At 37.4% G+C, this 15000-nt stretch overlaps 1 protein-coding gene across 9 annotated transcripts in view; it reads right to left on the bottom strand.

Moving 5' to 3' along the window:
* Positions 1 to 15000, bottom strand: part of grip1 (glutamate receptor interacting protein 1) — a 110096-nt gene that overhangs the window by 11022 nt on the left and 84074 nt on the right. For all 9 annotated transcript variants that reach the window (XM_036148917.1, XM_036148920.1, XM_036148921.1 and 6 more), the window contains 7 exons: positions 14089 to 14234; positions 13531 to 13611; positions 10408 to 10477; positions 9249 to 9394; positions 7602 to 7746; positions 5508 to 5647; positions 1 to 178 (listed from right to left, as the gene is read on the bottom strand). The exon at positions 1 to 178 is cut by the window's left edge and continues 20 nt beyond it. In XM_036148917.1, the coding sequence (XP_036004810.1) occupies positions 1 to 178; positions 5508 to 5647; positions 7602 to 7746; positions 9249 to 9394; positions 10408 to 10477; positions 13531 to 13611; positions 14089 to 14234 (906 nt within the window). The remainder of the gene's footprint in view (positions 179 to 5507; positions 5648 to 7601; positions 7747 to 9248; positions 9395 to 10407; positions 10478 to 13530; positions 13612 to 14088; positions 14235 to 15000) is intronic.

Genomic DNA, 15000 nt, shown 5'->3' with positions numbered 1-15000 from the left:
TCCATGTTGGACCCGTCCCAGGAGTCCACGGCGCTGTCCACAGACGGCAGCGTGCTGAACGCTCTCTGATTGGACGGAGGCACCACAGTGATGACAGGCTCCTCCTCCCCATCCTGGCTTTCCAGGTTAAGCCCCACCCCCAGCCCTGGTCCAATCACACAGGACTTTGGGCTCGACACTGCAGACAGACGAGGCGTTTACCAGATATTTTTACTTTCAACACGGCAGTTTCTGACTAGAAAACACTTGTTTTCTCCATTTTGTTAAAACACAAACAATGTTGACTCAAATATCTAAATTTCTTGATGTGATAATTTTCCCCGTCCCCTCTGAAGAAAGACGTTCCACAGAATGAAGCTGCCATCACCGTGTGTCAGCATGGAGATGCTGCGTTCAGATTAATGCGATAATCTCATCTAGGCTGTATTCAGATTAATGCGATAATCTCATTTAGGCTGTATTCAGATTAATGCGATAATCTCATCTAGGCTGTATTCAGATTAATGCAATAATCTCATCTAAAATGTATTAAGATTAATGCGATAATCTGGTCTGGGCAGTATTCAGATTAATGCGATAATCTTGTCTGGGCTGTATTAAGATTAATGCGATAATCTGGTCTGGGCTGTATTCAGATTAATGCGATAATCTCATCTAGACAGTATTCAGATTAATGCAATAATCTCGTCTGGGCTGTATTCAGATTAATGCAATAATCTCGTCTGGGCTGTATTCAGATTAATGCAATAATCACATTTAGGCTGTATTTAAATTAATGTGATAATCTCATCTAGGCTGTATTAAGATTAATGCGATAATCTGGTCTGGGCAGTATTCAGATTAATGCGATAATCTCATCTAGGCTGTATTCAGATTAATGCGATAATCTCATCTAGGCTGTATTCAGATTAATGCGATAATCTGGTCTGGGCAGTATTCAGATTAATGCGATAATCTTGTCTGGGCTGTATTCAGATTAATGCGATAATCTCATCTAGGCAGTATTCAGATTAATGCAATAATCTCGTCTGGGCTGTATTCAGATTAATGCAATAATCTTGTCTGGGCTGTATTCAGATTAATGCGATAATCACATTTAGGCTGTATTTAAATTAATGTGATAATCTCATCTAGGCTGTATTAAGATTAATGCGATAATCTGGTCTGGGCAGTATTCAGATTAATGCGATAATCTTGTCTGGGCTGTATTCAGATTAATGCGATAATCTCATCTAGGCAGTATTCAGATTAATGCAATAATCATCGTCTGGGCTGTATTCAGATTAATGTGATAATCTCATCTAGGCTGTATTAAGATTAATGCGATAATCTGGTCTGGGCAGTATTCAGATTAATGCGATAATCTTGTCTGGGCTGTATTCAGATTAATGCGATAATCTCATCTAGGCAGTATTCAGATTAATGCAATAATCATCGTCTGGGCTGTATTCAGATTAATGTGATAATCTCATCTACGCAGTATTCATATTAATGTGATAATCTCATCTAGGCTGTATTCAAATTAATGCGATACTCTCATTTAGGCTGTATTCATATTAATGCGATAATCTCATCTAGGCTGTATTCAGATTAATGCGATAATCTCATCTAGGCTGTATTCAGATTAATGCGATAATCTCATCTAGGCAGTATTCAGATTAATGAAATAATCATCGTCTGGGCTGTATTCAGATTAATGCAATAATCAATGTCTGGGCTGTATTCAGATTAATGCGATAATCTCATCTAGGCTGTATTTAAATTAATGTGAAAATCTCATCTAGGCTGTATTAAGATTGATGTGATAATCTGGTCTGGGAAGTATTCAGATTAATGCGATAATCTCATCTAGGCAGTATTCAGATTAATGCAATAATCTCGTCTAAGCAGTATTCAGATTAATGTGATAATCTCATCTAGGCAGTATTCAGATTAATGCAATAATCTCGTCTGGGCTGTATTCAGATTAATGCAATAATCTGGTCTGGGCTGTATTCAGATTAATGCGATAATCTCATTTAGGCTGTATTTAAATTAATGTGATAATCTCATCTAGGCTGTATTTAAATTAATGTGATAATCTCATCTAGGCTGTATTCAGATTAATGCGATAATCTCATCTAGGCAGTATTTAAATTAATGTGATAATCTCATCTAGGCTGTATTCAGATTAATGCGATAATCTCATCTAGGCAGTATTTAAATTAATGTGATAATCTCATCTAGGCTGTATTCAGATTAATGCGATAATCTCATCTAGGCAGTATTTAAATTAATGTGATAATCTCATCTAGGCAGTATTCAGATTAATGCAATAATCTCGTCTGGGCTGTATTCAGATGAATGCGATAATCTCATCTAGGCTGTATTTAAATGAATGTGATAATCTCATCTAGGCTGTATTCAGATTAATTCGATAATCTCATCTAGGATGTATTCACATTAATGCGATAATCTGATGCTATGATAACCTTAAAGAAAAATGTCACGGCATTATGACTACAACACAAAATGTTATTTCAAAATGTCAAAATTAAAAAAGAAAAAAGGTGTTTTCGTTGAACAATTATTTATTTTTCAACAGTTTTCTTAAACATGGAACAAAAGAAATGTGTATTTAAAATAAAGCAATTATTTTTAAATTCAAATAAATAAATGCAGCCCCTATTGCAATAAAAAAAACAGCATCTTAAAACTCTTTCTCAACACTTTGGGGGACTTTATCTTGAACATGGAACATAAGAAATATGTATAACTATATTATTTTTAAATAAAAATAAATAAATGCAATCTTGAAACAAAATTGTTAATAAAATAGCAACTTTTGTCTCTTTGGGAGAGTTCTTGAACATGAAGCATATATGTATTGCACTCCCCTTCAGTGTGCACATTCATACTTTAAACCTAGTTAAAGGAGTTAATTAAAGGGGTTTTATTCCCTTTTAGATTCCAAAGTCGGGCTTAACGTTAAATATTGCGTATACCTTCCGCCGTTACGCTGCCTGCAGAATAAGCAGCTAGGGGGGAGGGGGGTCTGACCACTTTCTCTCTGACGAGATTTATATTTATATTAAAGAACATTTCAGCGGTTTTGAAACTGCGACTTTTTAATACCGGGGTTGTAGGCGATAACCGGCCCATGCCTAGTCTCATCTGAGCATGGCGTAGTTTGTGGCAAGATTTAAATAAATGATGCTGCTGCTGAGATTTTACATACAGAGTCCCATCGTTTGAGAAGGGTATAACTGCAGAGCGTAAGAACCATAGACATAATATATGTCTATGGTAAGAACGCCCACGCGCCCACGCAAACGCTGATTGGTTCGTTGATTTGCCCACTTCAATACATATATTTTTTTTCCCTCCATCTCCTTCATTAATTTTTTCAGCGGGATGGACATTTTTCGTCCGTCCCGCTGAAAAAATTCGTCCCGACGAAAAAAATCCCTATCGCAGGGTATTAGTTTTACCTAGGGACCACATGTGATTTGTAATAATTACGGCGTGGTATGCAGACAGATATTAACCGGCTCGCGCTGTCAGGAGAAAGCAACAGCGCGAGGACTATTGTGTAGTACGATAGAATCCTGTCCTGTCAGGATAAGGGCTTCTACTGGAGAAACACCCCAAATATGCGACTGCACGTTCAAAAATAAAGCTAAAAAAAAAAACGCAACTCACGAAATTTACCAGCGACTGTAGAAAAAAAAAAGGAAGCATACAGAGGCAGAGTTGACAGCGCTGCTTCTGTCACACAGCTGCAGCGCAGCGTATTGATTACATGTAATCCCAGGTAAAAACCAGATCCGAGCGAGTAGGCGATTGGACATTTTGCTGCATGGAGCCAGGAAAAGTTGGAAAAAAAAATCTGCTTCCTAGCATAAAGCCTGAAAAAGAAGGACAAATATGCGTGTGGGGCATTCAAAATCCGGACTGTCACCTGCCTTTCAACGGACGAAAGGTTCGGATGCTTTTGTGTAACTCTGCAACATTTTTCGATGTATGGTTTGTTTAATAAAAAACAAGTGTCCTAGTGTCCTTTTATTTGCGCACCCATAAGCGGAGCAAAAATCGGGCATCCTCGGACGGAGCTCTGGAAGTTTGCTTACTTTCAATTCAAATTCGAAATCATTTATTAAGTTAGACGATATTTTAATTCAATCAATTAGTCCCATGTAGCCCCTAAAGGGGTGACGTTTTCAGTCAGTTGATTTATCTGGAAAACGGGTGAGAATTCACCGGATACAGAGTGTCTGAAAACATAAAGTAGATTTTCCTTGTATTCTGTCTGACTGCAGCTTGGTCTGACCTAAGATGGCCGCTCTGTCGGCACGCCACCCGACAACGCGGCGTCCATAGACATAATAGTAGACGCGTCATTGGGCGGGTTCTGCCTATGCTGCGATGCGTCAGAGCGTCCGCCATCTTAAATGTGGCAAATCTGCAGTTACTCAGTCACTTAAACAGTATCAGAGGGACTTTAATCTCTGAATATACTTTGTATTCGTAGTATTTTTTTGTAATATTAGAAGTTTATTTTCGTATCCCTTTAGCTTCATTCTCCTGAATTTATTCTCCTAAAGAATAAAAATATTTAAAATAATCTAACCTGGTCCTATTACTCCAGGAGTGAAATAATTCTGCAAACTGTGATTATTCTGGAAATGTTCCCTCTTAATTCTCATAAGAATTTTATCATAACATTATCACTTTTGTGTTTGTTTGTTTATTTTTACTTTATTGACCTGGGACTTTTTTTCCTCATATTATTAATTTTAACTCTTTAATACTCACCCAAAAAGTTCCTAAAGGTTCACATGTGACACGGTTTTATGAAATAATGAAGACCACAATGTTTAGATTTAACAAATTGATCCTTATATTCATAACACATACACACACAAATATATAGATATGTATAATATATATATATATATATATAGAGAGAGAGAGATAAGAGAGATCTAGAGAGATATATATATCTATATATATATATATATGTGTATGTGTATATATATATGTTTCTGTCTCTTATCTTATCTCTATCTTATTTATATATATATATCTATCTATATATTTCTATATATATCTTATTTATATCTCTTGTATGTCTCTGTGTTCAATCTATATCTCTCTCTATCTCTCATATCATCTATCTCTCTCTCTGTTCTGTGTGTTGTATGTGTGTGTGTGTGTGTGTGTGTGTGGTGTGTGTGTGTGTGTGTGTGTCTGTGTGTCTTTATTGCCCGAAAGGATGAGGCTCTTCTCTGATCCCCTTCACAATCCCAGAACTGAACTTTTTTCTGCCACATACAATATGGCGGTGCCGTTGACGTGCGAAACCTGCGCCCTATGACGCGTCTACGTATATATGTCTGTGCACAGAAGGACCGCCCAGTCGGAACGCCCCCACAGCTCTGCAGTTACTCCTTATTGCATCGTTTCATTGATTAAAATATATATATTAAAAAAAACGGACAGGTCACGATAACGAGCGGCATCCTTACGCTCTCCCTGCTTCTTGATCTTCAGAGTGACCGTCTCGCCCGCCTGCTGCAGCAGACTGATGGCTTCGCTCAGAGGTTTCCCCTTCAGGCTGCTGCTGTTGATCGCCAGGATGCGGTCGCCGACGTGGATCGCCCCCGTCCTGCAGCAACACAAACACAGACAGTGCTTCGCCTCACTAAGAGTCGGCTTTTCTGAAAATGCAGATGCAAACTAAGATGCAGCGTTTTATGTGACGACGTTCATGGCTGTTGATGAGGAGGAATGTTTGGTTATTAAGGAGCTTTATTTGCTTTATTTGGCATTTCTAAGGATTTGACAGCGGTTAGACTTCTCTCCAAATCCAGAAATTAAATTCCAAAATTTCTGTTTACACAGGATTCAACACAGAAAGTAATCAAACGTATTGATTGATTGATTGATTGATTGATTGGTCAAACGTATTAAGGGGGGAATCACCGTTATATCACGCTAAAAAGTGCTGACTTAAACATGTAACCTTATTGGTTCACTAAGAGGTCAAAAAGGCCTGTTTTGAATTAAAATGCAGTCTTAGTTGTGGCAAAATAAAAATTCTACTCTCACATTGTCACATTCAAACTGTTTTTGTTTTGTTTTTGACTTTTTTCAGCTATAACTTCTCTCTGTTGACTGTTAAACTGCTGTTGAACTGCTAAACTACAACCCACAAACTCTGCACAACATTTGTATTTTTTGCACATTTTTTGCATCATTGTAGCTCATATAGCATTACAAATGCTATCGGACTCCTAGTCTTAAAATTGCACAAATAAATGCATTCGTGCACAAATGCCCTTGCACAATCCAGTCTGTACATAAATAATGTCTCTTTTTTGTTACATTTCAATTGTTTGTATACTGTATATTTAAAATCTACTGTTTACTTCTAAATCTCTGCTGCACCTAAAACTGTAATTTAACGTCTACTGCGATTTACAAAAGCTGTACGAAATGAATTTTCGTTCTGTACGCACTTTGTGCATACCGAATGACAAATAATAAAGTTGTCTAAGTCTGTTTTGATATCTCCCCCCATGATTTTCTAAAAAGCTAAAGTATTATAAGCTGTAAAGGAGTTACCCTACATCTGTGTGAGAGTGCAATGCTCAGAGAAAATGCTTAAAACACTGGGGAGGGAATAGATGGAGAGAGATGTCTGTGTTTCTATCCTGGAGATCAATGTTTTACAGGCTTATTGTTGGTGAAATGTTTTATTTAATCAGCTTTAAACAGGATTCAAATAGGGGTTCTTGTTCTAAACAGACAAAAAAAAAACACTAAGAGGATAAAATCCAAATTTAATTCAAATAATTGTGAAAAAATGTATAAAATCAATCAAAAGTGATGTAAAGTAAGAATGGTTAGAGTTTTTACATGAACAGCAGGGGGCGACATTTCCCACCTTCCTTTTAGAAATCTGACTCTGCTGCACTTTGCATTTTATTCCTATTTTTAGGATCATTGTGTAACACAAACAAACATTTAACCTGTTTGACTTGGTTTCTGTTATAATTATCATTATTTTTATGATAAAATAAACACAGAGCAAACTATGACTAATATTCCTCCTCTGCTTTTTTGTTTTAGAAACATATGTTCCTTTTAGCTTTTGTCGTTTTATTTTTACATTTAGGACCCCAATCTTCAATGTAAGGTTCTTCTTAATAAATTAACACAAATTAGCACACAATTGGAAGGAGGGAAAAATTAGGATGTTTTACGAACGATAATCTGAAAAGTGTGGCGTGCATGTGTAATCCTTTCACTACAGTTGCAGCTGTTTGTCTCCACCGCCTGAACTTTGACTAGGCCATGAGTCTGCTTTGGTTTAAACCATCCCATAATATCTCTGGCTGTATGTTATTGATGGTTCTCCTGCTGGAAGGTGAACCTCCACCCCAGCCTCAGGTCTCCTGCTGCCTCTAAAAGGTTTTCCTCAATCAGCTCCATCCACCTCATTCCCAGATTTTAGTTTAGTTATGGAATAAAATCCCGATAAAATCCAAGAGACAGAGCACAAAAAGGCCGAGTGATGCAGGAGTTTGTGATGTAATGAGGTTTTGATGCTTGTTTACCTCTCAGCCAGCCCTCCTTTGCTCAGGGAGGAGATGATGATGGGGTCAAATGGCTCCTCGGTGCCTGAGATGGTGATTCCTAACGGGCCGCCGTACCGCTGCAGCTCCACCGTGTAGATGATGCTGCCGGACACTTCCTGCTCATCTGGGACATCAGAAAAGATTTAATCGAGGTGGTGGATGTCCATCAAACAGCAAAACACCGAAAACCGAACCCGTTAATGGGGAGTTTTCCTCTCCACTGTCGCCTCATGCATGCTCAGTATGAGGGATTGCTGCAAAGCCATCAACAATGCAGACGACTGTCCACTGTGGCTCTACGCTCTTTCAGGAGGAGTGAATGCTGCTTGGAGAGACTTGATGCAACCTGCTGGGTTTCCTTAGAGAGGAAACTTTCTCACCAACCTGGAGGATCTGATGGAGTCTGACTTTGGAAAGAGCCTTAAGATGACATGTTTCATGAATTGGCGCTATATAAATTAAATTGCATTGAATTGAATTGGATCACCCGGCGACCCCATGAGGGGTTAAGCGGATCAGAAAATGGATGGATGGATGAATTGGATCATCTTTGCCGTAAACATTCGACATTTATTTGGAAAAAAGGCACTTTGACACAGTATACAGGACTGTCTCAGAAAATTTGAATATTGTGATAAAGTTCTTTATTTTCTGTAATGCTATTAAAAAAACATGAAATGTCATACATTCTGGATTCATTACAAATCAACTGAAATATCACAAGCCTTTTATTGTTTTAATATCGCTGATTATGGCGTACAGCTGAAGAAAACTCAAATATCCTATCTCAAAATATTAGGATATTGTGAAAAAGTATACTAGTAGGCTATTCAACTAATCACTTGAATCGTCTAATTAACTGGAAACACTGCAGAGTTTCCTGAGCCTTGAAAAACACTCAGCTTGGTTCAGTAAACTAAATCACAAGTATGGTAGTGGTTAAGAGACGACATCAGATTCTCCCAGTAACTGGTGTACTGACCATGGCATTACTGTCCTTGATTGGCCTGCCAATTCCCCTGACCTGAACCCCATAGAGAATTTGTGGGCTATTGTGAAGAAGAAGCTGAAAGACACCAGAGCCAACAATGCAAATGAGCTAAAGGCCGCTATTGAAGCATCCTGGGCATCCATAACACCTCAGCAATGCCACAGGCTGATTGCCTCCATGCCACGCCGCATTGATGCACTACTCTGTGCAAAAGGATTCACAACCAAGTACTGAGTGCATTAATGGACATTTTCAAATGTTTGATTTTGTTTTGCTGTTATAATTGTTTTTTTACTTGGTCTGAGGAAATATTCAAATATTTTGAGATAGGATTTTTGAGTTTTCTTCAGCTGTAGGCCATAATCAGCGATATTAAAACAATAAAAGGCTTGCGATATTTCAGTTGATTTGTAATGAATCCAGAATGTATGACATTTCATGTTTCTTAATTGCATTGCAGAAAATAAAGAACTTTATCACAATATTCTAATTTTCTGAGACAGTCCTGTAATCCTCAAAAAGCCAAAATAAAACAAATTTAACTGTTTGGGTTAGGGTACCACCAGAAACTCCTAGTGGCATCAGTCTCTCCCAGGATCTGTCTTATTGTGAAGGGGCTGATTAAAACTTAGTACCTGAGTTGTCTTCGTCTTTGCGGATCTTCAGTTTGACGAGTTCCTCGCACTGCTGCAGGATCTGAACGGCCTCCTCCATGGAGCAGTTCTCCACCCGGATGTTATCGATGGCCAGCAGCTTGTCTCCCAGCTCCAACGTTCCTGTCCTGGTTGGAAATCACGGAGACATAAACTGTAATAAAAAACACCTTCCATTCCTAGGCGCTAAACACACCCGACGTCTTTTGGTTTGTATGTTTAGTTTTGTATTTGTTTTCTGCCACATCTGGTTGAAAATAACAGAGAAAACAGCTGCTGGCCAAAACAATCTCACATTTATTTTGCTTTACGCTCCAAAACCTGCGACATACAAACAAAGCACAGAGCCGGACCCGTTAGCCCAATTAGCCAGAAACACAGCTGACGCCGTTTTAATGCTGCCTCACTTCCCTGTTCCTATTAAAACCAGGGCTTTGAACCGGTTCAAGGAACAGAAACGAAAACCGGGAACTTTTTGTATTTTACAGGGAACAGAAACGAAACCGGAAACGTTATTATTTTTTATGTTCTGGAACTGGAACACTTATTTAAAAATAATGGTAACCAGTTACTACCGGTTTTATTTCGTTCCTCAAAGTTTTCGTTACCTAATTAACTAAAAAAATATATATATATTATTTTCCTGCGCACATTACCATGACGGCTGAGGTTCACTTCCTGTGTGACATCACATCACACATTCGCTGACTGAATGGAGAGAGAGCGGTGTCTCCACTAGAGCTACACATCTTAAATAACAGGTAAATTGCGATCCATCGTTAAGTAAAACGCTCATTCCAAACAAAATATCAATAGCTGGTTTAAGCTGGATGAGAAAGATGTGACATAATTATAGCATTAAACAGCTGACAGGAACGAAATTAACCGTTCTGGGAACAATATTTTTTTTTGTTCTAACCGGTTCGGGAACGTCAATTTATTGGTGGAACTCATAACCGGAAACGTTATAATTCCGTTTCTGTTCTGGAACGAACCGATTGGGGGAAAAAAATCGGTTCAAAGCCCTGATTAAAACACGTTTCCAAATAAATATATATATATATATACATACATATATACATATATATACATACATATATTTATATATATAAACCCGCGGTTGTGTCTGGGTTCAGGTTACCTGTGAGCGACGCTTCCTTTCTTGATGTCGGAGATGATCAGAGGGTCGCCTGGTTTCCTGTTGGACGGCGCTTCAGAGACACAAACACAAGAGTGAACGGGCCTGCGTGTGCAGATTTATTTATTTATTTATAGTGTTTTAGATCTGCTGGGTGAAGAAAGCTGTGCACACATACAGGGGTGGGCTTCATTCCTGGTAAATGTGTGTGAAAAGCCTAAAAATAAATGCCTCTCTAATAGCAGCAGCAGAATCCAACCCTTAAATATTATAAAAATATCAACATATGATTTAAAGTACACTAAAAAAACAACATTGGACCATTCCTCTGCAGGATTTAAAACTAAGGACGGAGATGGACGATTCATTTCTGTGTGTATGTGGCCATGTTTTCTGAATCACACTGCAAAAACGGACTTAAAAATATGTAAAATGTTCTTAAAATGTGTGTTCTGGTCTTTGATTTGAGCAGGTAAATTATACTATCTGCCAATGGAATGAGTACTTTGGCCCATAAAATAAGATAATTAGACGTCCTGCACTTGAAATAAGACAATGGAGATGAGTTGTTCCTATTTTAATTGCAAAAATCTTATACCATTGGCAAATCATCTTATTTACCTGCTCAAATCAAGGACAAATACACTCATTTTAAGAAAATTTTACTTATTTTTAGTTCCGTTTTTGCAGTGCAGAATCAGAATCAGGTTTAATCGGCAAGTAGGTTTGCACTTACAAGGAATTTGACTCTGTATTGATAGTGCAGACAAAAAATAAGAATACAGTAAAATAAGAAGTAAAAGGATATATACACGGAAGCTGTATACACTCAGCAGACTGTGCGTCAATGTAACGCAGACTTTTGCGTTACATTTTGCAGACTGAAATGCCCCCATGATGAACTATATTTAGTTTTTTGGCTGATTTTTATTCAAAATGTCTCCTGTTGCCATGCGCTGTAACAAGGACCTTTGGGGGAGAGACAGGCCCACAGCATGATAGATTCTCCAGCGTGCTTAACAGTAGGCATTTACATTTATTTTATAGTTGTTAGAAGTGCAATGAAAACAATTAAGACTTAATGTATCTTTCCCCAATGAACAAATGTACTACAAGCAAAATGTTGGATTTTTCTGTACCTTAAGAATGAGGTTATGCTTCTGCAAATAGGAGGAACTTTGATGTCGGCGTTTTACCAGATCAATGCAGTCTTTTGACTGATCCAAGTTGTTTTTTTGCTGGTGCACGACTGCTACTGACAAAAGATTTGCCAAAATTCACTTGAATTCTCCTTTAAAGTCTTCAACAATGAATTAAATGTGTTTACATCAGTTCAGCCTGGTTAAATATACATAAAACTCACCCTTCCACAGCACAAATATTCTTTTCTAAAAGTGCAGATGGCGTAAAACTAATTGAAATCTTAAGTAAATACTGTCATATAATTGTGTTAAGTCCATTAATTTGACTCTTTACACACTTTGTTGACAGATGCGTCCTATAATTACCTGTCCACAGATGAGCGTTATGATTATAACCACCAGCAGAGCAAACACTAACAAGTTATAAAGGTACCTGCTGGAGTCTAACAGACAGCTGAGGATTAAATTATCAGGGATAACTAAAAAAAAAATGGACAGCCTGAGGATTTTTCATAATGAATATCAGAATTTTAAACATTAAAGCTAGCTAAGAAGTTTAACCAACAGGAAAAAAAACTTCATCTGAGGGAGAAAGCAGCCAAAATTCAAACAATAAGTCTGAAAGTTCCTCAGAAAGGCGGATAATAAAGCAACACTGTCTGCTTTTTGTGTTGCAAACACAGGATTTCAGCGCTAAATATTATAAACTGGTACGGCTCAAACACAACCATGAACACAGAATGAATTTAGAATGTCCCAGATAAATTTAATCATTTTTCCTGTGATCCATAAAGAAAGCAACAGTGAAGTTTCCCCTGATATTCAGATCTGTCACCAAAAGGTGAAGCCATGAAGTCTATGTCCATCTTTTATATTAAATTAATGTGAAAAGCACGCAGCTTGTTGAAGTTAAGTATAAATTCAGAAAAAAAAAACTCTTTTTCAGATTAAGATTTTAGATTATAATGAAACTCTTCAAGAAAGTGGGATTAAAACAACTTGAAGGACTTCTAGGACCCGTTCTGGAGCCAGATCCACTGAGCTATATAATACACTGGAGTGCTGATTTTGCCGACAAACTGAAGTCACTGGCCGCCATCTTGCTACTCCCTACTCTCACAGAATCCTATAGGATTTGGTTGCAACAACAAGCAGTTTTCTGGCTGAGTGAAAACATTTCACAGGTAATTCTACAGTCAGTGGATGTACTAACACTATTAACTACTAGGAAATTAGGTGCTGAAATATTTTACATGTTATTCATATTATATATATATATATATATATATATATATATATATATATATATATATATAAACAATTCTATTGTGAGTTTTTTTACCTGCTCCACAAAATATGTGCATGAAAGTTTTAATTAAATTAAAAATATAAAAGCATGTGTATATGTATAAATGTTTATATATGTATACATATATGTAAATATAACTACTAGGAAATTATATGCTAATTACATGTTATTCATATTTAAAAAAAAAATATATATATAAGTATGTGGATATGTATAAATGTTTATATATGTATACATATATGTAAATATATGTTTTTGTATATTGTTATTTATATATTTATAAATGTTCTATATATATATTTAAATAAACAAAATGCTAAATATTTCAGCACATGACTTTCTCAGTACTTGATAGTTTTAGAATATAACATAAAAGTATATGGCATTTGACATCTTAAAAGTTTTAAGCCCCCCCTGAACATGAGAAAATCCTCATTATTCGATGCTGTAGCGCACATATTCCCTAGTTACTGGAGGGGAAATAGGGAGTACCAATATGGCGGCTGGTGGCTTCACAGCGACTCGTTCTAACAGACGGCGATTAGCACTGCAGTGGATAATATAGCTCAGTGACCAGATCCCACAGCAGATTCCACACCTGGGATGAGCTAGCGTCGAAATGACGGCATCATTAGACGGGTGGTCATAATGTTATGCCTGTGCGCCCGTACTCACAGCTGATGGTGATTCCCAGCTCCACGCCGGGTTTCTTTGGGAGCTTCACGTGGAACGTCCCTGAACTGGGGATGACGGACTCTGAGAGAGAAAGACGGTTCGTCTTTTAGACTGCAGTACACAACCGTACTGCAGTCTAAAAGTTTATATTTATAAGCCTTAACATGAAATAAAAACAGTAAGAGCAAAGATTGAAGTCCTGCATGAAAAGCAGATTCACCTGGGCGGAGAAACTCTCTGAGATGTCTTCATTAAAAGCCAAAACTACTGGAAATTATCTTCTGTTCTATCAAATATAACCGTATGAACCCGGTTATAAAACAAACTATCAGAACCATCTCCACCGCTCCGCCCGTAAAAGCCACACAACGTGTCTGTGAGTCATCAGTGACAGCATGCTGTGTTGTTGTATTAAACTCGGACGTGGGTGGTTATTTATACCAACCCGACGCGTTTTCATTCACAACGGAGCCCAGAAGCAGAACCCGGCACAGACTGTTGTTCTTCGTCCGTCGTCAACAAACATTCCCTGCAGGCGGAGTGGAGCGCCTTGCTCACCTGCCACGTCGAACTCGATCTCCAGCGTGAGCTGCGCCGTGATGGACGAGTCTCTGAGCAGCTGGTTGGTCTCCTCCAAGGTCGAGTCTTCGGTCGGCACGCCGTTAATAGACAGGATCCTGTCGCCGATCTGCAGGATGCCACACCTGAACAGACACATGCGAGCAGAGGAGCTGAGGCGTCGCAGGAATAAATGTTCACAGAAATCATAAAGACTATCACTTAAGGACATTTTTAAACTGCAAGTGTTCAATAAAAGCACCAAGCTGCTTGTTTTAACCACCACAATCATAATTATGCTTCCCGCCCTTCAAAAGTACCAAACTCAAGAAAAGAACCACAAGCATCACACAGGATTTAAAAAATCATATAAAAGTGATCTCAGTTTAAACTGTCTATCAATTAAATTACATGTTGTATGAAATTACCTTTACTTTACATCTCTTACATCAGTGGCCTACATCAGCTAAAATCATGAAGTGTGACAACAGTTACATTGAGAATGAGGATCTAATATCCACCAAATATATATATATATATATATATATATATATATATATTGATTTATATATATATAATATCTATTAATATATATATAGTATAATAGAGTATATATGATATATGATATATATGATATATCGATATATATAGTATATAATATAATGTATATATATACTATATGATGTTAGGGTTAGGTAATTGGCTTTCTCCAAAATCTCTCTAAATTATATATATTATCTTATTACTTTAACTGGCCTTACTAAAGCTATAAAAGGAACTAACATGGCTCTTCAGAAATTTCAGGTCATGTATGTCCAGAAATTAATATAGCAGAGAAGCTTCAGGGTGGAGAAAAATAATAAGAGATAATAGTTTATCGTTTGCTCTATTTTGTCATGTAGGACAGTGTTT

The sequence above is a fragment of the Fundulus heteroclitus genome, chromosome 17, assembly GCF_011125445.2.
Source record: "Fundulus heteroclitus isolate FHET01 chromosome 17, MU-UCD_Fhet_4.1, whole genome shotgun sequence".
Classification (NCBI taxonomy): domain Eukaryota; kingdom Metazoa; phylum Chordata; class Actinopteri; order Cyprinodontiformes; family Fundulidae; genus Fundulus; species Fundulus heteroclitus.
The sequence above is the reverse complement of the archived record's forward strand: the minus strand, read 5'-3'. Positions and strand labels throughout refer to the sequence as shown.